This window comes from Pleurodeles waltl, chromosome 3_1 (assembly GCF_031143425.1).
Source record: "Pleurodeles waltl isolate 20211129_DDA chromosome 3_1, aPleWal1.hap1.20221129, whole genome shotgun sequence".
In the NCBI taxonomy this organism is placed as follows: domain Eukaryota; kingdom Metazoa; phylum Chordata; class Amphibia; order Caudata; family Salamandridae; genus Pleurodeles; species Pleurodeles waltl.
The window spans coordinates 370,753,635-370,775,862 of NC_090440.1; the positions used below are offsets into that span (position 1 = coordinate 370,753,635).

The 22,228-nt window shown below is 46.1% G+C and overlaps 1 protein-coding gene across 1 annotated transcript in view; it reads left to right on the top strand.

The window, feature by feature from the left end:
- The window catches only part of LOC138284115 (glycine amidinotransferase, mitochondrial), a 67,009-nt gene that overhangs the window by 12,494 nt on the left and 32,287 nt on the right, over window positions 1-22,228 (top strand). The window contains exon 2 of the mRNA XM_069222554.1: window positions 15,808-16,023. Within this exon, the coding sequence (XP_069078655.1) occupies window positions 15,808-16,023 (216 nt within the window). The remainder of the gene's footprint in view (window positions 1-15,807; window positions 16,024-22,228) is intronic.

Genomic DNA, 22,228 nt, shown 5'->3' on the forward strand with positions numbered 1-22,228 from the left:
ATCTGGAGCCTTGTGAGCATGTGTGGTGGGATGCTGTGCTGAAAGCTGCAGAGAGGTTGAGGAGGATGGAGGCAGATGAGTTGCCCTGGTCCAGGAGGAGCCTGACGTCATCCGTAGCTGCAATGAGGGTGGTTTCTGTGCTATGGTTAGGTTGGAAACCGGACTGAGACTGGTTGAGGAAGTTTTCTTCTGTGTAGTCGGTGAGGTGTTTTATGGCTTTTTCAAGTACTTTCGCTGGGCTTTGGAGTAGGGAGATCGGACCGTAGTTCTTGAGTTCGTTGGGATCAGCTGATGGTTTTTTGAGCAAGGGTTTGACCCCTGCATGCTTCCATTCTTCAGGGTAGGTGGCTGCACTTATGGAGGAGTTGAGGATGTCAGTGAGTTTGCTGGTGATGGTGTGGATGCCAAGGCTAAACATGTGGTAAGGGCAGAGGTCTGGGGGGATCTGGAGTTGATGGACATCATGACGGTATCATTTGTAGAAATTTGCCTTTAGTTAGTAATGGTGCAGGTGAAAGAAAGGTCTGCGGAGGTTCTGGGGGTTGTTGGTGTCCAAGGGGGTGAGTAGATTGATGGTGGTAGGGCAGCTTTGGGGAGCAAAGTTTTTGTAGATAGTGGCTATTTTATCATGAAAGAAGTGTGTAAGAGAGCCACAGAACTTCTGTGTAGGGGTGGTGCAGTTTTCTGAAGCGGGTGGGTTGGAGAATTCTTTGACGATCTTGAAAAGCTATTTACTGCGATTGGAGCTGGACTGAATTTGGGTGGCTAGAGCTTGTTTCCTGGTCTTGTTTGATGTGTTTGTGGTAAAGATTGAGTTTGTTCTTAAAAGTGGATCCGTCGATGGAGGTCCTTGCACTTGGTGTTTCTAAGTTCAGGTGAGTACCAGCTGGCTTGCTTGTTGTGGCTGTTGCTCTTGCTCAATTTGGTGGGGGCGACTGTCTGCACTGATTATGATCCCTGTTGAAAAGTTCCTCCTGACAGCTGTCTGTTGGGAAGTCTGGGCAGTGAGTGTTGAGGGCGTGCACCACTGGACTTCTGAAACTTTGCTCTAGCTTCGATGGGAGGTGCAGGCTGGCCTGGCTGCATTGTGGTGGGCTGATGGGAGAGTGAAGTGGTCGGTACAGGCGAGTGCCAAGGTGTGGTAGAAGACTGTTGCTGGATTTGAAGATGGGGTCCAGTGTGTTTTCATCGATTTCTGTGGGTAGGGTGACAATTTGGTTGAGTCCGATAGTGCTCATGCTATCCAGTAGATTGGCGATTTTGATGTTGGGGTCGATGTGAAAGTTCAGGTCCCTGAGGAAGATGTAGTGCTCTGTGTCTATGGCTTATATGGCGATCAGTTTATGGCTTCGCAAAACGTTTGATGTGGTCCTCTGGATTTACTGTCTGCGCTGATCTGGAAGTGAAGGTGTTCCATTGTAAGAAGTTGGCTCTGTATATACCTTATCAAAATGAGATATAGTGTGCACAGAGTCTAGGGGTTCCCCAAGAGGCTTGGCAGAGGCAATAATAGATAATACTAATGCTCTATTTGTGGTAGTGTGGTCGAGCAGTTAGGCTTATCAGAGGGTAGTGATAAGCATTTGTGGTACACACATAAGCAATAAGTGAAAACACACACTCAATGACTTAACTCCAGGCCAATAGGTTTTTATAGAGAAAAATAGCAGGTAAGTACATTACATGAAAGGTACTTTGCATAGGAATAGTTAGGACTTTGAATCAAATCAATATTGTACACAGTTTTCATTAAAATGGCAAAAAGCCATTTTAAAAGTGGACACTGAAATTTTCAATAGTTCCAGGGGGAGGTAAGTACAGTACAGTTTCAGAGGTAAGTACCACACTTGCGGGTTCAGTCTCCGGGGCATAGGTAGCCCACCTGTGGTGGTTCAAGGCAACCCCAAACACCCAGCACCAGCAACACAGGGCCGGTCAGGTGCAGAGGTCAAACAGGAGCCAAAATAACATGGGTGCCTATGGAGACAGGGGGTCCCCGTGTTGTCTGAGGGCAGACCAGGGGGGTTTGGAGGAGTACTTGAGGGGCCCCAAGGAGGCACAAAAAAAAACACAGCCTCAGTGGCACGGGGTGGCCGCGTGCCATGTGCGCCAACAGGGCGTCGGGTTCTCAATAGAACTCTATGGAGGGACCAGGGGTCACTTAAGCGCCGCAGGCAGGGCACAGGGGGGCCTCTTGAGCAAGCCACCGACTGAGCAAGGGTAAGGGCCGGCTGCTGGTCATTGCTGCACTGGTGGTCGGTTTCTCACAGGCCTGGGGGATGCGAGTGCAGAGCTTCTCCAGGCATTGGATATCTTTGTCCTGGGCAGCCGTGGTAAGGGGGGTCCTTGGGATTCCCTCTGCAGGCGTTGTCGTTGGGGTGCAGAGAGATCAGGCAAGGGTGGACACCTCAAGTCGCCTGGGGGTCCTCTCTGGATAGTTGGCTCCTCTGGACAGGGGCCAGGGGCGTCAGGTGCAGAGTAGTCGGGACTCGCACTTCTGGAGTGAGTCCCTTTAAAGTTGGTTCTTTTCTTTTGGTTGGGCAGAGCGCTTCTGGAGTGAGGTGAGAGTCCCTTTAAAGTTGGTTTCTTGGTCTTTTATTTTGGCAGGTCCGCTGCCCATGGGAGTTCTTTGTCCTCAGTGTTGCAGGCATTCCCCTGGAGGCCTTTCATGGGTCGCTGGTACTGTAGAACGTGTTGTTTTTCGGTTGCAGGGTCTTTGAAGTAGGAGACAGGCCGGTAGGGCTGGGGCCAAGTCATTTGTCGTCTCCTTCTCTTCTGTGCGGGGTATTCAGCTCAGCAGTCCTTCCTCTTATGAGGTCATCAGGAATCTGACTAGCTTGGTTCAGGGAGCCCTTAAATACAAGATTTAGGGGCGTTTTAGGGGTCAGAGGGCAGTAGCCAATAGCTACTGTCCCTGAGGGTGGCTACACCCTCCTTGTGCTCACTTCCTTGGGGGAGTGGAGCACATTCCTATATCCCTATTGGCCCTGATCCTCCAAACCAAGATGGAGGATTCTGCAAGGAGGGGGCCACTTCAGCTCTGGACACCTTAGGGGTGGTCCTGGCTGAGATGGTGACTCCTCCTTGTTTTTCTTAATTATCCCTCTGGACTTGCCGCCGAAAGTGGGGCTTTGTGCGTAGGTTGGGTATCTCCACTAGCTGGAATGCCCTGGGGCATTGTAACATGAAGCCTGAGCCTTTGAGACTCACCGCTAGGTGTTACAGTTCCTGCAGGTGGGAGGTGTGAAGCACTTCCACACAGTGCAGGCTTTGTTTCTGGCCCCAGAGCGCACAATGGCTCTCACCCCATGAGGTCAGAAACTTGTCTCTCAGTGGCAGGCTGGCACAGACCAGTCAGTCCTGCACTGAAGGATTGGGTAAAATACAGGGGGCATCACTATGATGCCCTCTGTGTGCCTTTTGTTAATAAACCCAACCCTGGCATCAGTGTGGGTTTATTATTCTGAGAAGGTTGATACCAACTTCCCAGGATTCAGTGTAGCCATTATGGAACTGTGGAGTTTGTTTTGACAAACTCCCAGACCATATATTTAATATGACCACACAGTACTTATGATGTCTAAGAATGGACTTAAACACTATAGGGGCATATTGCTCATGCAGCTATGCCCTCACCTGTGGTATAGTGCACCCTGTCTTAGGTCTTTAAGGCCTGCTAGAGGGGTGACTTACCTATGCCACAGGCAGTGTTTTGTGCTCATGCACCCTGAGGGGGATGCCATGTCGACTTTGCCTTTTTCTCCCCACCAACACACACAATCTGCAATGGCAGTATCCATGTGTTAGGTGAGGGGGTCCCTTAGGGTGGCACAACACATGCTGCAGCCCTTAGGGACCTTTCCTGGTCACACGGCCCTTGGTACCTCTGGTACCTTTTACAAGGGGCTTATCTGTGTGCCAGGGTCATGCCAACTGTGGAAACAATGGTTTATTTTTTGTGAAAGAATACTGGTGCTGGGGCCTGATTAGCAGGGTCCCAGCACACAATGTCAAATCAGCATCAATATCAGGCAAAAAGTGGGGGGGGGGGGTAACTGCAACAAGGAGCTGTTTTCATACATCCATGATTTGAGTATCATTTTCCATTGTTCATCGAAGCGGAGCAGCGGAGGGTGACCTTGTGGATAATAGCGATGCCGCCTCTGGGTCTGCCTGTATGACCTACGTGGATGACCTTGTACCCGTCCAGGGTTGCTGTGGCAATGTTGGGTGCAGAGGAAATGTTGAGCCAGGTCACCTTGAGGAAGGCTACATCCGGGGAGAGGGAGGTTATGGTGTCCGATACATCTGTGGCATGTTTGCAGAGGGAACAGACGTTGAGTAGGAGGCAGCGGGGGTTCGGTGGCTGGTCTTGGGTGAAGATGTATCAGTGTTCGATCATGGTGAGGTACTGGTGTTACAGGAGAACTGGCAGTGGCGGCAGGTGAAGGGTCCTTTAAAGGAGCGTGGTGAGGTGCAGCAGCTTGAACCATTGGAGGTGTGGACTTTGAGCGCAAGCTCTCCTCTCCGGAGTGGTGGCGGGTTGTAGTAGATCCAGGATTCCTGGAGCTGGGGGTGGTCCAGGTGCAGACAGACTTACTGCTGGCGCAGTGGCTGTGCAGTAGCCTCCATAAATAGCACTGGGAGGATGGTGGGCTGATGAGTATGGGTGGGAAAAATTGTAGGAGCGGGTGGTGGAAGGGATGGGTAACTGGCCAAGATCTATGGCAATAGGGATCACATGTAACACTACAACTGCAATAAGAATAACATAATAGCAATTGCAAAAAAAATCACAATAGCAATCACACTAAAAAGGCGATGAGCCTAGGGCAAACAGGAGCGAACCCGTAGGTTCCCAGTGGAAGGCAAGTGAGCAGACCACTTGAGCAAGCTCAGGCAGCGGGGGAGCAGTGAAAACTGACAAGTCTGCTGCTGATCATTGGTATTGGGTAGGGGCCTCCATAAATTGCAGAGGAGAGAGGGGCTGACAGGAGGCGAGCTGAGAAGCATGGGTGGGAGAAAACGAGAGGAGCAGGCAGGGGGAATGATGGGAGACTGGACAAGAACTATGGCAACAGGAATCACATGTAACATTGCAATAGCGATAAAAGAGCAATAGCGCTAACCAGATGAGCACAATCACACTGAAAGGGCGGGTGATCCTAGGTTGCAGAATAGGCGCAAACCCATATGTTTAGAATGGAAGGCGAGTGAGCAGACAGCTTGAGCAAACTCAGGCAGCCTGGGAGCAGCAACAACTGACACGTGTCAGCTGCTTCTCCAGATGAGTACTTACCGAGCACACCAGCTCACTTGGGATGAGCTCCCAAACCAACATTTCTGGTATTTGCACTTCACACACTAGTAAGTTCAGGGTCTTTTTGAGGCATACTCCTTTCTGGGGATCAAACTGCAGATCAATCAATACCACCTTCCCATTGAAGGCTTTTGACAGCAGAGCAAGCAACTTAACTCCCTTACTTCCTGTTGAGGTCACGAAGGCCTCTGGAAGCTGGGTTAGCTCAGGACACAGCACTCTGCCATTGCTAACCCTAGCTAAAGGATTTGGTTTACTTGATGCCCAAATAATGGTAAAAGGTAATTATTTCCAGCTTTCCATTACCAAGCTGCCATGATTTACTCAAGACTTTTGTGGCCAAATACCAAGACCTCTCTTTGGATGTATCAACTATCAAGCAACTTGCCCCATGAAATAATTTGATATATTTCGCAGTGAGCCCATTGTTTCCTCTAAAACAAAATATAAAAATGAATGCATACCCTCAGGGCATCTGCATTGGTAATCATCTAATGTTCCGAAAGGCTTCACAGCACTCTTTCTTAAAAAGACCATTAAAATGAGCTATTTTAAACCCACAAACACCAATCTCCTCAAAAGTCAGTCTTCCATAAATAACTGACCACTTTCTGTCCAGAAGTGGCCAGGACTTACAAGCAGCACCATTCAATCAAACATGAACACAGCATAACGTACGTCACCACTGAATATAGGAAAGTTCAAAGTTATAACAACATGTCATGCGACAGGGACTTATTCTGGAAGGGTAGAGACCCTAAGGTATACACTTTTCCTTTGAAGAACGCAAACTTTATAGCTCTTCCCCTTTTACATACATGAACCATCAATGAGAACAATAACACATTTTTCCCGTTCTGCTCTGTTTGCACCAGAGTGTCAAATGCTGCAATAACAAAAATTTTGCATTGTGCCCTAACAGTTGGTTTCTAGAGCACTGTGATTTTCTAAGGTGGCTGGCACATCCTGCCATATAATGCATCATTTATTTCAGGCACATCCTCTGCTCGCCATGTTTTCTGGTGCACGTGTCATATAACTCCTATCACGTATATCAAGATGAGAAATGAACAACATTAATCAGGTTTTTCACAAATGTCCCATATGCAGAATAGTCTAGTCTGAGGTACACATGTTAATCTGATTTACTCTGTTACCCAGGTACAGAGCTGCTGAAGAACAGCAAATCTATTTGTAAGTACTGTTATTCAGTTCTTAGGTCGCAGACAGCGAAGCAGTCTGGTTTTTGCTAAAGACATCTTGACAAAAGTTGACCTAGAAATGCATTCTGCTCATTGCTTCCCATTGGCTTTGTGGTTTGTAATTCATATTTTCTCGCTTTCCATTTGCTGGCTTTGTTTTAGGCCATACAGCTTGTTTCTACCTTCCCTTGCCAAAACATTATTTACAGTATCCTTGAGTGCTCCCTTTTTGAAAACAGGCCTGTAAATTCTTAAATTATCTCATCACATTTTCTGTGCATTCAAAGACAGAGGTCAAATGTCAGGTTCTGTCTTCCAAGGGCACCTGTTTTCTTTCTCTAACTTCAAAGTAAGAGGATTTATGTGACAATTGTGTTGGATACTGGGAGTAGGAAACATTTTTTTTCTGGCACACAACATTCAATTGAATTGTATAGGTATTTCAGAATATATCAGAATTAGGAACACTAATGAAGCACAGTTTTTGTTATTTCTGAACTGTTAGAAATAAATACATGAATATGAACAAACAAATCATTACACTGGCTGCAGCTTTCACACATTTGTGGCTGTGCACTGTATAGTTTTATTAGTAAAACTGTATGTCTGTGCAAATGTAATGGTCATTTCAAATAAAATGTGTTGTCTGTAATGGCAGAGTGTTATCACACCATGAATACTCCACTCTATTATACTCTGCACCACTCCATGCCACTGCACTCTACGCCACGTTAAGCCTCTCTACTCTACCCTGTACAACTCTGCTCTGCCAGTGCACTCTGAGCCACTCTACACCACTGTACTGTTTGCCACTGCAGACTACACCACTCTAGTATAGGCCACACCAATCTACTCTGCACAACTTAACACTGCACCACTGTACTTTACGCCGCTCTGCAACACTGCACTTTACGCCACTGCACTCTGCCAGTACACTATGCCAATGCTCTTTACTCTGTGACCATCAACTCTATACCCCTGCTTTGCATGCCAGTCCGCTGGACTCTAATCTACTCCTGTGCACTCTATGCCACTGCACTCTATATAATTTTACTCTATGCCATTACGCTCTATGCCACTCTACGCAACTGCACTCTACCCTGCACCACTCCATGGCGCTTCACTCTACTCTGAAACAATCTGCTCTTTTCCACTCTGCTACACTTTACGCTTAACCACTGCACTCTGTCACTGCACTCCGCCTCTGCACTGCATGCCACCCTACACCACTGCACTCTGACATTCTACTCTGCAACACTGCACTCTCCACCACTGAACTCTACACCATTCTACTCTGCACTACACCACTGCACTCTATGGCATTGTACTTTACTCTACACCACTCTGTGCCATTGCACTCTGCCACTCCGCTCCACTCTGCACTCTACGCCACTGTACTCTTTCACTCAGTTCTATTCAGCGCCACTCCCCTCTGCATCACTCCATTTTACTCCACTGTGCTGCTCTACTCTGCACTACTGTGCTCTGTGCCACTGCACTCTACTATGCACCACTTTAATCTACACCACTGCCTTGTTCGACACTCCATTGTATGTCGCTGGATTCAGTGCCACTGCACTCAATGACAGTGCACTCTATGCCACTATACTCTGCAACACAGGGGTCTTCAAACTGGGTGGCGGGCCCTCCTAGGGGGGCCTTAAGTGGTCCTAGGAGGGGCTCCAGGCTCTGGCCAAAAGAAGCATTATACTGATAAGTGTTTTGTTTTAGTGAGCAACAGTAAGCCCCTCTGTAATGTCCATCACTAACATCTTTTGTCATTTATATCCTGGCCGGGAGAAGGTGATTTTAAATCAGTAACATAACTTAACTGCAATGTTTAAATAAGTCTACACATATTCAAACATTGCCAGATTAATAAAATAATTGTGAAAAATGTTGAGGGGGGCCCTGATTTGTTGTTTTTCACTGGAGGGTGCAGCATTAAATCGTTTGAAGACCACTGCTCTATGCCAATGCTCTATACGTCAGTCCACTCTACTCTACCACGCCAGTGTGTGCCACTCTACGGTGACTTCACCCTATGCCACTTAATTACACAACACTCTCTGCCACTCCACATCACTTTTCTCCATTCCACTCTGATACACTGCACCACTAACATTTAGCCATGCTGAACAGCATGTTGTACGTGGCTAAAACACGTAATTCAGCATGTTGTACGTGGCTAAAACACATGTTTCAGCATGTTGTATGTGGTTAAAACACATTGGCAAAGCCAATAGGTCTTGCATAGGTGAGACCTATTGGCTTTACCAATGCTTGTTATAAATATAAACGGTGTGCAATTCTGCTGGGTTTATTTTGTTATGGATAAAACAATATAACATTTTCCTAAAAGCTGTTAAGTTTCATCACCCTGAATTGTGACTGAGGCTACGAGTTCTGCCTGGGTGGCTGAGGTGTATTTATTCAGTTTTGAGTTACTATCTTAGTTGGAGTTGTGCCAAGAACTCTGACCTTACCCAGAAAAGATATTCTGAACCTTTAGAAGTTAGGATAAGGGCTTCTTTGGAAAACTGCCCACTGCTCAAAACTGGCCTCAAGTGTTGGGAAGTGAGGAGTCCCAAAATACAAACTTGAGGTCAATATCTTAAATGTTAAAGGCAGATGTTGCATTGTTGACTACACCAAACAACCTTTCAACCTGACTGGCATACAACAGTAACATCAAAAGTTAGATGAGTGCGGTAATGAGTAGAAACTGTCAGACTAAGTGGTCTCAACTTACTTTTTCTGCAGTTTTTATATATTTGAATGTCACGAGTGCTGAAAAAAAGCGTTATCAGTACTCCCTGCAAGGGTTCAGGACTGATATGCCAAATGTAATAACCTTTTTTGCCTGTGTCTTCCATAACACGTTGGTAGTGAGCCATAAGTCAATAAAATAAAGAACACATAGTGATAGTTTACTGCTGTACACTTGACTCATGTCTTATGACTTGAACATGAGACAGAAGGGGCAGGGGCATGTTTCAGTTATCCAAAAATCCCTCAATGGATACTCAACTGGTGGGAGCATGCAGAATTCCTTTCGAGTGCAGCACCTGTTCTAAGGAAGTCGTGGTCCCTATCACTGAGACACCCCTTGTGTCGTTATCGCACCTCTAGGCAGGGATTCATATTAGCCATCAGCTAACTGAATTGTATTTTGTGTCTGGGGAAAGGTGTGATGGCTTTACCTAGAATTATTATCCATCTAAGTGTCTGAGCTCACTCCTACCACCTGTTCCCCACACTGTGCAGAGTTGAGTTGTGCCACATCTACTGTGTTGACGACTTACCATTTTTAGGGTTGAGCGCTGTAGCCTCCTGTAATCTCTGTGGGCTTTTAACCATGCACACCCCATACCCATCAGTTTCGTTGGTTCGTGGTCTTGCCTTTTAAAAATCGCTTGATTATATTTGTGAAAGGCATGCAAACGTCATGCCTTTTCTGGTGTTTAGCCCTCCTCGAGTGCACCGGCTAGCTACTGAAAACATACGAGGCTCCATGTTCTCAGCATGATTTCTGGACTACTTTTTATTTTTATTTCCTATGCACCATGATCTAGCTGCACATTTGCCGATATGTTTGACTGCGAACGAACTTCTGTTTCATTTTGTGTGCTCCTTCACGCTCATGGTGTGGCCCTTTAAATCGGGTTGCTTATGTAAAACTATTACTTTTCATTTTCATTTTATGTGGCAATAAAAGTCCGGTTAGGACTTAACAACCCTAATAGCTCTAAGTCAAGCAAATAGGAAACCTGCTGCATTGCAAATGCTTGTTCCTGACTTGCGTCCAGGGATTCTGCAAGCAGCTGCTTCAACTGTATCGGGACTTACAAAAGATGGCACAGCTACGAACGTGCTCCTTGGTTTCTATTTTTTTAGTCTTAGCTTTTGGATCTCATATTAACCACAGTTCTTTTGGGCGATCCTCACCTTCAAACGAGTTTCGGTCCTTCCACTTTATTTACAATGCGCCCACCGGTTCTATCAATGGACCTTGTCTACTGTTCCTATTGTTACTGCTTTTGTCCAACAGGGGAACAGTTGAACCGATATCCATTGCTCTTGCCCACCCCACCAACCAAACAGATGGATAGCAGAGTCTCGGAAGGACCGTGCATAACATTTCTACAATTTAAGGGCAACGAATTCTGATCTGGAAAGTCATCCTGTCCCTTATAAACAGAGAATCCTGCTGTGCGATAGTGAACATATATTAAAAAAATAGTGTTCTGGACACAGTGGTTGATGTATACTTTACTTCATTGTCTTCATGCACACAACATATCGATAGGGATAAGTTAAGTTTAAACAAATCAAAGTGTAGAGCACCCACTGTAAGCTCTCCCTATCAAAGGATGCCTGTGTCACCCGTTATCAGTGCACACTAATTCACATCTTTGGTAAAGATTAACATCCTATAACATAGCCTTGTTTTAGAGCACGTAGTAAACTTATCAGCCATGTTAAACACAGTGAAGGTTAAACTGAGGGCTGGGCATTGTACATGTGGCAAGGACACAGACAATGGATTTACAAAGAAAATCTGATTTACGCACCCTTAGTTATCAGTTTAAGCTCGGCTTCCTTTGTTTCATTGCTTTTTTATGCTATCTTTTTCATTTAAGAACAATGATTAACAATCCCACTGTATTCTAATGCAGCATCAATCTAAAACAGCAACCCAAGGGGTCTGTTATGCAAACATAATCTACATTACTTCAAAACATATGAACAGCTGCAGGCTATTTCAGCTAGGGGAAGTATTCAAATAAGTGATATAAACAAACGAGAACTAACAGTGATGTGTTTGATTCTGAAAGACATCTAATACCCCTCCTCCGCTCCCTGCAGGTGATTACCAGTTAGTGCCTAATTTATGCAGGGGTCGCTCCCACGCTGTTTTTGGAAAGACATGTATTTTGCATCATCAAACTTTGAGGAAGGTAGAAAAGCGAGCATGAAGGAAGAGAAACCTAGGAAACCATAGAGAAAGGGAGAAAGTGGCGAAAAAGTTTGTAAAAGTGAGATACACATAGTCTAGGGTTAAAGAAGAGAGGCATGAAATGGAACACATGCCAGACAGCATTGGTATTCTGCAGCCTCCCGCATGCAGCAGTGCCAGCTGTGGACTCCTGGGAGACACTTGTGCCACTGTGTTTGATTCCCTTTTTCATTTTAAAATCTCTTTACAGACCTTCCAAGCCCTTGGTATAGCCAGGGTCGGGGTAAGGAAAAGTCTAATGCAGGGTCACTGAAGAAGCTGTGCTCTGTTCTCCGTTTCTCACAAGAGAGAGAATAGCGTCAAATAGCTATGTCTGGCCATCGGCCACTGTTTGAGGCCACAGTTTTGCTGCTTGCAACTCCTTGGGCCTGATTCACAAACTGCATCACGAACTACAAAATGTAAGTTTTACCTATACTTTTATATAGAGTTTTCCACGAGTACTTATTAGCGTCTCTGCATGTGTAAGGTTTTAGTAGTAAATGTAGGAAAGACACTAGGCAGTGGATAGTTAAGGGGCAGACTTAGTCCTAAAGGGGAAATTGGATTATGGAGGAGTAAAAAGGGCATAGAGAAGGTCAGAGAGAGGCTTCCGAAGGGACATCATCCACTCGATCAAGAGCAAGCCAGTTGCTTTGCTCTAGTGGTGGATATATGAAACTTACGTTTGTAGTAAGTTTACACTCTGCGTTTTGTGATGACTAAAAGGAGTAAACTTACTCAAAAGTGTAAGTTACAATTTTGAATCGGGCGAGACAACCCTGTCCTGGGAAAGCAAGTCTTTAAACGTCAAACACATCTATCTAGTCTTTGCAGCAGTCTGTGTAGATTCGTCATGTTAGGTCGTAAATATTAGTCACAGAAAAACATTACTGTGGCCTAACCAGCTTGGCCATTACCACGGAGTTGCAATCACTGAGTTGCTGTTACTGATACAAATACGAGTGGCTACATGTTAATGGTGACACATTTAGAGACTGGTACGGGTGTGTTTTGCAGTATCAACGTCTGCAGCACAACATTAAAGCCCTTTTATGAGTCAGAAAAGTTATCCGACTCTTAAGAGGGTTTTTGTGATCCATTACGAATCACAAATGAGGGCACATGAAGGAAGTAATCTGCTTTTGTTTGAGATTCGCAACTGAATGTATTAGCGGTTAGTGAGCATCATTGTGGTTGCAAACCTTTAAGTTAGTGGTGTTAATTGGGGGTGATTACTGGTGAGCAAATGGGAGCTGCAACGGGGAAGCTTTCCAAAGGTCCCTTGCAGGCCTACATACCTACATTTACAACTTTGTATTTATACTGTTGATCTATGGGAATCCTGTTTAGTGTTTTTATGGTGTGATACTGAAATCTTTATACATGAAAGACATACAGGTCTACATTTTCTTTTTCTAATAGTTTGTTTTGAACATCAACTGAAGTCCAAATATGTGTTAACTATTGACATTGTTTATAAAGGTATTGTAGGAAAATGCCACTGTTGGCATGGTCACCCCCCACTTTTTGCCTAGTGTTGATGCCAGCTTTGATTGGAAGTGTGATGGGACCCTGCTAATCAGGCGCCGGCACCAGTGTTCTTTCCCTAAAACTGTGACTTTTTTCCACAATTCACACAGCCCTGGTATACAGTTAGGTCCCTTGTAAAAGGTACCCCTGGTACCAAGGGCCCTGTGGCCAGGGAAGGACCCTAAGGGCTGCAACATGTATTATGCCCCCCAGGGAGCCCTCACTCAGTACATGCACACTGCTTTGCAGCTTGTGTGTGCTGGTGGGGAGAAAAGACAGTCGACATGGCACCGCCCTCAGAGTGCCATGCCCACAAACCACTGCCTGTGGCATAGGTAAGTGACCCCTCTAGCAGGCCTTCCACCCTAAGGCAGGGTGCACTATGCCCCTACAGTGTTTAAGTCAATTCTTAGACTGTGTAAGTGCAGGGTAGCCATACTGAGTATATGGTCTGTGAGTTTGTCATTACGGACTCCACAGCCCCATAATGGCTACAGTGAATACTGGGAAGTTTGGTATCAAACGTCTTAGCACAATAAACACACACTGATGCCAGTGTGGGATTTATTGAAAAATGCATACAGAGGGCATCTTAGAGATGCCATCTGTATGTTAGCCCAACTGCTAGTGCAAGGCTGACCTGTCTGTGCTAACCTGCCACTTCTGGATGAGTTTCTCACCACATGGGGTGAGTGCCTTTGTGCACTCCTTTTTCAGAAACAAAGCCTGTCCTAGGTGGAGGTGCTTCACACATCCCCCTGTAGGAACTGTAACACCTGGCGGTGGGCCTAAAAGCCTCAAGCTTGGTGTTACAATGCCCCAGGGCACTCTAGCTATTGGAGATGCCCACCCCCGGGATGAGCCCCCACTTTTGGCGGCAAGTTGGGAGGGATAATGAGAAAAACAAGGAGTCACCCCCTCAGCCAGGTCCACCCCTAAGGTAACCGGAGCTGAAGTGACCCCCTCCTTGAGAAATCCTCCATCCTGCTTTGGAGGATTAGGGCCAATGGGGTTAGGGATGTGCCCACCTCCCCAGAGGGAGTTGGCACAACGAGGGTGTAGCCACCATTAGGGACAGTAGCCATTGGCTACTGCCCTCTGACCCTAACACACCCCTACATTTATTATTTAGGGGCAACCCTGAACCCAGCTCTTCAGATTTCCTGACGACCTCAAGAAAGGACTGCTGAGCTGAAAACCCTGCAGAGAAGAGGAGACACCTACTGACTGGGTCCCAGCCCTAGCGTCCTGTCTCCTGCTTTGAAAAGCTGCAAGAAAAGAAGCAATGTGTTCTACAGGACCAGCGACCCCTAAAAAGCCTCCAGGGGACTGCCTGCATCACTGAGGACCAAGAAACTCCGGCGGACCTGTCCAAACAAAAGACCAAGAAATCAACTTTAAAGGGACTCTCACCTCACTCCAGAAGCATGAGTCCAACTACTCTGCACCAGACACCCGGCCCGTGTCCAGAGAATCTAACTATCCAGAGAGGAACCCCAGGTGACTCAGATGACGTGTCCACCCTGGGCGGACCTCTCTGCACCCCCACGACAATGCCTGCAGAGGGAATCCTGAGGACCCCCCTGACCGTGACTGCCCGGGACGAAGATATCCGATGCCTCGAGAAGCACTACACCTGCAGCCCCCAGGCCCGTGAGAAACAGACTACCGGTGCAGCAACGATCAGCAGGCGACCCTCACCCTTGCCCAAGAGGACCCCTGTGCCCTGCCTGCAGCGCCTGTGACCCCCGGCTCCCTCCATAGAGTTCTATTGAGAACTCGACGCCCTTTTGGCACACTGCACCCGGCAGCCCCCGTGCCACAGAGGGTGTGGTTTTTGTGCCTATGTGGGGCCCCTCCAGTACTCCTCCAAACCCCCCTGGTCTGCCCTCAGACAACGCGGATACTTACCTGCAAGCAGACTGGAACCAGAGTACCCCCCTGTCTCCATAGATGCACACGTTATTTTGGCTCCTGTTTGACCTCTGCACCCGACCGGCCCTATGTTGCTTGTGCTGGGTGCTTGGGGTTGTCTTGAACTCTCAACGGTAGGCTACCTATGCCCCAGAGACTGAACTCTTAAGTGTGCTACTTACCTCAGAAACTGTACTTTACTTACCTCCCCCAGGAAAAGTTGAAAATTGCAGTGTCCGCTTTTAAAATAGCTTTTTGCCATTTTAAAGAAAACTGTGTACAATATTGATTCTATTCAAAGTCCTAAGTATTACTATGCAAAGTACCTTTCATTTGATACTTACCTGCTATATGAATCTTGTGGTTCTAAAAATAAAAAAAATAATATTTTTCTATATAAAAACCTATTGGCCTGGAATTGTCTTTGAGTGTGTGTTCCTCATTTATTACTTGTGTGCGTACAACAAATGCTTAACACTACCCTCTGATAAGCCTAACTGCTCGACCACACTACCACAAAATAGAGCATTAGAATTATCTATAATTGCGTCTGTCAAGCTTCTTGGGGAACCCCTGGACTCTATGTACACTATCTCTCATTTTGATATTGTATATACAGAGCCAGCTTCCTGCAGGTATGTATGGTATGAATGCAATGCATTAACAAGGAGGCACAGTGTACTGAATGTGGCCACTGCAGGCTACAAAGTGGGCAGTGTGAGCCCAACTGAAATGTGTATTTCACTGGCATCAGAAGCCACCGTCATATGCAGTGTATTTCCTCATCCTTGTTTGTGAATGGTCAATAACTTATTGTTTTCTTTCTGGTTCTCTTTTAGTTGAGTCGAGGTTTTACAGGATGGGTGCAGCGAACTTTCCAGAGCACCCAAGCAGCAGCTGCATCCCAAAATCCCTGTGCTGCTGACGACAAGGTCACAGATCCTGTTCCGGAGGACTCTCCTGTGTGCTCATATAACGAATGGGACCCATTAGAGGAAGTTATTGTGGGAAGAGCTGAAAATGCCTATGTGCCTCCTTTCTCAGTGGAAGTAAAGGTAAAAATATGAAATAATTTATATAAATAAAGGCTGCCTTTATTATCAGTGAGTTGTTTATCCTTCAGAAGATATAGTAAGTATATGAAGTAAAGTTAGGGGCCTCCGTAGAGGTGGACAGTAACAGTACATCTGTAAGTAAACATCTTGCATCACATCCCCTAAATTTTGCATTTATCCACATTGTTACATTGTTGGGAGGAGGCGGTGTTAACGATGGTGGAGCTACGCCAGTTCCTTCTTTGCAAGTGCAGTCATCATGCTGCCAGAAATAGTTAGACAAACTGCCCAGCGAGAGCTGACTGGTATGTCAGCAGTTTTGGAGAAACCATCTCCATGCAAGACTAAAGTGTAAATTACATCTGCAGGTGTAAACCGAGACACTCTTGTAAGGAAAGCCCTGCAAATGTTCCTGATGTGCTGTGAGAAATCTCCCAGCATAATAATGTGGCTGCCAGAAATGTGCCCACACTTTGAGGGTGCATTTCAAGTATGTACATTTTAGGGCAACGATTCTTCAAAGTAAAATGGTAGTTGAATTACAGTCACTGAGTTTTTCCCTGAAGGCATTGTTTGCCATATCGTCAGGGGCTGTATGTGGAGGGATAGTTATAGGGGAGACAATTGTTGCTACGGCAGCAGCATTTAAATAGGACGGATCTTCCCCTGCCACTTTGTCAGCTGGATGCTACAGCTGCCATTCTTGATATAAAAAGCCATGGGGAAATTATTTGTGTATTAAAATTCTTTCTCAAACAGCACTTTAGGAATGTGTCTTCTTATAGCTCAAAACAGTAGACAATAACTGAGCTACAGTGTCTCATTGGGTACGAAAACTTTGTGATTGGCATTTTGATTTGGCACGAGTTTTAAGCAATTGCATCATGTTGTGACCAAAACATTTGTAAACAATGGATTATAGCTTATAAATATCCCCCAGCTTACAGATATTTGTCATTGCTCTATTTTCTTCTCATCCTCTATACAATGATTTAGCCCACAACATGAAGTCCTGTACCCAAGTTTGCAGTCACATTTTTTGCTGCAAAATGTGAATTCATATGGTTTGTCTGAAACTTACTAGATCTACCTAGTGTGCTATAGTTATCTGCTCCACTCAGTAAATTCCTGGCTCTGAGCAATTGTGGCAACCTTTTCCTGTTTTTCTACCTATACCCAGTACTTAGACCTAACAATGAAAAGGTATGCAGCTTCTTCCTGGTACATTAGTGATCTTGCCAGCCTAGTGCTCTTTAATTTAGTCTAGCATTTATTTGGGTCGAGCCTGTGAGTGCATGTGCTACCACATGCGTCTTGCTTGAGACTGTTGTGTTCAGTAGAGGGCATGTAGCCTGCCTGTTGCTCACTATTTGTTGGTCTGCATGATACTCTTCGTTACAGCCTCGTAATTCGTCAAGGCTTTTTCTGGCATCTTTTCTGTTTCTCTGTGTGGAGCAGGGATCAAGCACTAATTGATTCAACTCAATAGGTGCCCGTCCTTTGCTCTTGACGTGATTGAGGTACTATTTGTTCTTTTTAACTTATAGTGCCCGGCAAACAGATGGCTTGTGACTGGCAAAAACACGCCTAGCAGGATCAGCAAACTTGCAATGTTCTATTTTTTTAAAGATAACTTTTTTTTTAGTTGGCCAAGTCGTCTTTTCTCAGTTTTCACACGTTTTCTTTTGTTTTTGGTCGTGTGTGCGGTTGTCAAAAGATGACAATTAAATACTCGAGACCTATTGCATTGCAAATGCTTGTATAGATAACAGATTCAGCGCTACATATCAGTCCTATACTCCCTCTCAGTCAGAACTCAAAGCACAGATTTCCTTTCTTATATTTTCCTCATAGTCCTATTGCTAGTAAAGAAGAATATATGTCTAACAGACAGATTATCTTCCAGCCCTATACTCCATTCATACGTCTGTCATAGGCAGTGTTATTCTTACAATCCCCATGCTTTCACCCTAGATGTCATAATTGAGTCCTCCTCTGTTCAGTAGTCCTAAACAGGGAAACAGTGGTGTGTATTAAGGCCAGTCTCATCTAAGAACCGAAAGGCAGTCTTTACTGTAAGCTCCCTTGCCTACATTATAGTACTTTTTTGTCTTAATTAAGGTACTTCTGTTGTTAATATACTACAGAAAGGATTGGAAGATTATAATGAGGGGTCCCTTGCTACTCGTGGTTCACTTGCATACTTACATAAAGAAGTATGTAATAGAAGTAAGGGTGCTTTCAATACAGGCCGTTTTTTGGTTCTGTGAGAAGCAGGCATGGGCTGAACAGGAGGTTTGCCCGCATCACTATGCATGTCACTTTGGAGAGGGAGTTAAGGCAGGATGTTGGGGGAAAGAACAGGCTAGGAGGCTGAAATGATGATGGAAGAGAGAAGGAGCAGAAAGCAGGGTGCAAGTAAATTGGTGGTGGGAAAAAGAACAGGCGGAGAAAGGAAAGCAGTGCCAAGGGAACATAATGAGGAGCAAAACACGGGAAAGAGGGGGGTGAAAGGACCGACACATGGGAGGTAAGGGCAAGAGAATGTAAAGCGACCCTCAGGAGCTGAACAATGAGGAGTGACACAGCAAAGGTAGAGAGAAAAGAGAAGCAAGCAGCAATACAAATGAGGAGTGGGACTGAGCAAGCAGAGTGAACACAAGGGGTGATGAATAAACATCCAGCAGCCAAAAGGGAGGCATGTAGGGGTAAATAGTTCCTTGTGTAGTTCAGTGCAAGTACATGGGAGAGGAAATGATACACCCAAACAGCCAGTAGCATTAGGTGTGAGAAATATTAATTTGCGTGAGGAAACACAAGGTTGACAAGTCTCAAACCGATAGCGGAAAGATGTTGGTTGAAAAAAAAAAAACTCAATAATTGGTGTAGACAGTCCAAAAGCCTATTGGAAGCCTATCAGAGACAATATATCTGACAGCATTATCCCAGGGCTGTTTTAGGTAATTCCATGCAGGGGTCTGCCCAAGATTACACCTTGTGCTCCACGTGTGGAAGACGCAATGTTAAGTGAAATGCGTTGCCCTTGAGTACTTGTCACTGTGCTTTAAACCAGAACTATTTTTACACAGACTGCAATAAAACATTCAACCCTTCCTAACAATAACATGTTTTAAGCAATTATGTAGCTTGCAAATATGGCCTTATTGATGTATCTGGAAATATAATGAAACTGTCTACAACCACACAAATGTTGTGCAGGATAGAAAGTGTCCAATATCCATTACCACTCAGACACCAAACACAGTAGGATACATTCATTTGTTCCTGGCATCACTGTCATGATGGCCGCATCACTCACGAGGATGGGGTGCACATCTGAAGGATCTCACAATACAGAGTATATGGGACAGCAAACACCAGGGTCTCCATATCAACTATCTAGAGCTTCAAGCTGTTCACGTAGCCTTGAAAGCATTCCTACTTCACCTCATTGACAAGGTTGTCCTAATCCGGATGGACAACGTGACAGCCAACCAGCCATATGCTACCTACAAAAGCAAGGTTGGGAAGGGCATGGTCTCCACAATTATCTAGTCTATCAAAGACCACTTAGAGATGAGCACTACTTGACAACATTCACCTATTAGCATAATATCTCCCAGGCACAGGCAATGATTTTGCAGACCTCCTCAGCAGGGTGCAGCAACAACTCCACCCACAATTCCTCCTCCCATACTTCCACATATTGGGGTTTCTTTAAATAAACCTTTTTACAACTGCAGAAATCACAAAAATGCCCAAACTTTGCCTCTAGGTTCCCACACCCAGTAGCCAAGGGCAACGCACTATGGATAAGTTGGTCAGGGATATTTGCCTACGGTTTTCCTCCTCTCACTCTCCTTCCTTTCCTGGTTCAGAAGCTCAGACAAACATCTCTTGCAATGATCCCAGTAGCTCCCACCTGGGGTCACGAACCTTGGTTCACAACACTACTAGACCTCTCTGTAGTTCCCCCACGAGAAGCTCTCCAATGGGCCAGACCTTCTCACGCAGAAACATGGAGAAATCAGGCACCCAGGTCCCGCCGTGAAAAAAATAAATTATCAGGCTCCTCTGTAAATGTGTAGACTTATTTAAACATTGCAGTTATGTTACTGTTTCAAAAATGCAATCAAATACATGATGCCAAACATACTGTTCTGGTCAGGCAAGCCTTACTAACATGTTCAAGTATTCATAGTGTGTTTATTAGAAGTGGGGCATGGTTTTTTGAAGAGTATTTGGAGTCCCTTCTCTTTTGACCCATACTCCCAAATTGCATATAAATGACAAAAAATGTTAGTGATGATGGATCGGTTTGCTGCTGCTCATTTTCTTCAGCTTAATTTAAAAGCCCTGTAACCTGTGTAATGCTTCTTTTGTCCAGAGCCTGGTGCACCTCCTGCTATCACTAGACGTGCTGTAGACCTACCAATAGCACTTGCTCCGCGGCAAAATTGAAAATATTTCTTTGCCACTGTCATTCAAATCTCACTGCCCTTCCAAAGCCAATGTACAAGACACTGGCCCTCATTCTGACCTTGGCGGTCTTTTCGCAAGACCGCTGAGTTACCGCCGCGGTGAAGACCGCCGACCGCGGCGGTGTGCCGCTGTGCGCATTCTGACCGCTGGGAGCGTTCCGCCGGAAAACCGCCAGCAGCCACACTGGCGGTCGGCGGGAAAGTGGAGACTGGTCAACCTCCACCGCCACGCCAGCAGAACACCGCCCACAGAATTACGACCCACATTTCTGTGTGGCGGTCTTCTGTTGGCGGTCTTCTGTTGGCGGTCACGTCCCTATGGCTCCCGTCGCCTCCCGGAGGACCAACGCACAAGGTAAGTTGATCGTCCGTGAGGGGAGGGGGTGGGGGGGTGTTGTGTGATGTGGGCGTGCATGGGGGTGTGCGTGTGAGTGTGTAGAGGGAGTGTGTGAGTGCGTGTATGCGGGCGGGGGGTGCTGCTGTGTCTATGGGTAATGTGTGCTGTTCGGCAGGTGCGCATGTCGGCATGTATGTGTGCGGGTATGTGTCCCCGTTGTGTATGTGTGTGTAGGGGGTGTGTATATGTGCATGTTGGGGGTGTGTGCATGTCGGGGTACATGTATGTGCATGTCGGGGTGGGGGTGGGGAGGGGGTTCGTACCACCTCTGGGGGGTGGCAGGGGGGTGGAGGGTGTGGGGGGAGGACTCGGGTGGGTAGTGGGGGGTGGGGGAGACCCCTATCAGTGCCAGGGAAGGAATTCCCTGGCCCCGATAGTGCTTACCGCCATGGTTCGCACGGCGGTTCCCGCCCGCAAGAAACCGCGGCGGTAGGCAGGGTCATAATACCCTTGGCGGTCTTGGGACGACCGCCGGGCCGGAGTGCGCAAACTCCAGCCCCGCGGTCATGACCGCCGTGGCGGTCGGAGTGGAGAAGTAGGGGACCGCCGCGGTCAGAATGCCATTTTTAATACCGCCGGTCTGTTCGCGGTCCGACCGCCGTCTCTCCGCCGACCGCCAGGGTCAGAATGAGGGCCACTGTCTCCTACCTGCTTCATTACAAAAAGCTGGTTTAGCATTCACATCTGTAAGATTGCATCTTGCTGCAATGACTGCCTGTTTACAGAATAGGACAGATGTCTCTTTATTCAAAATGCCAATCATTAACACCTTCATGGGAAGGACTTGAGAGTTATTCCTACACGGGTTTCAACTGCACCCTCATGGAATCTTAACGTCATTCTTACACGGCTTATGGTGCCTCCATTTGAATCACTGCATACATGCCCCTTTCAGTTCCTTTCTTGGAAAGTGGCATTTTTGGTTGCAGTCACCTCACTTAGATGTTAGTGAGCTCCTGCCTTTAATCTTCAAAGAACCTTTCTTCCAGCTACAGAGAGACAGGGTGGTCCTATGCACAAATCTTAATGTTCTCCCTAAAGGTGTCTCCCATTTTAACCTCAATCAATTGAGTTACTAGTTTTTCCCCACAACCAGATTCAATTGCAAGGAGGGCTCTTCATTCATTACATGTTAAAAGGGCCCTCATTTTCTACATTGATAGAACTAAAACTTTCAGAATAGCCAAGCAACTATTTGTTGCTTTTTCACCTCACCACTAAGGGAATCCTATATCCAAATCAGGCTTTGACAGATGTATAGCTAAGTGCATTCAAACATGTTAGACTAAAGCCAAAATAACTCACCTACCCCTCATAGAGCACACTC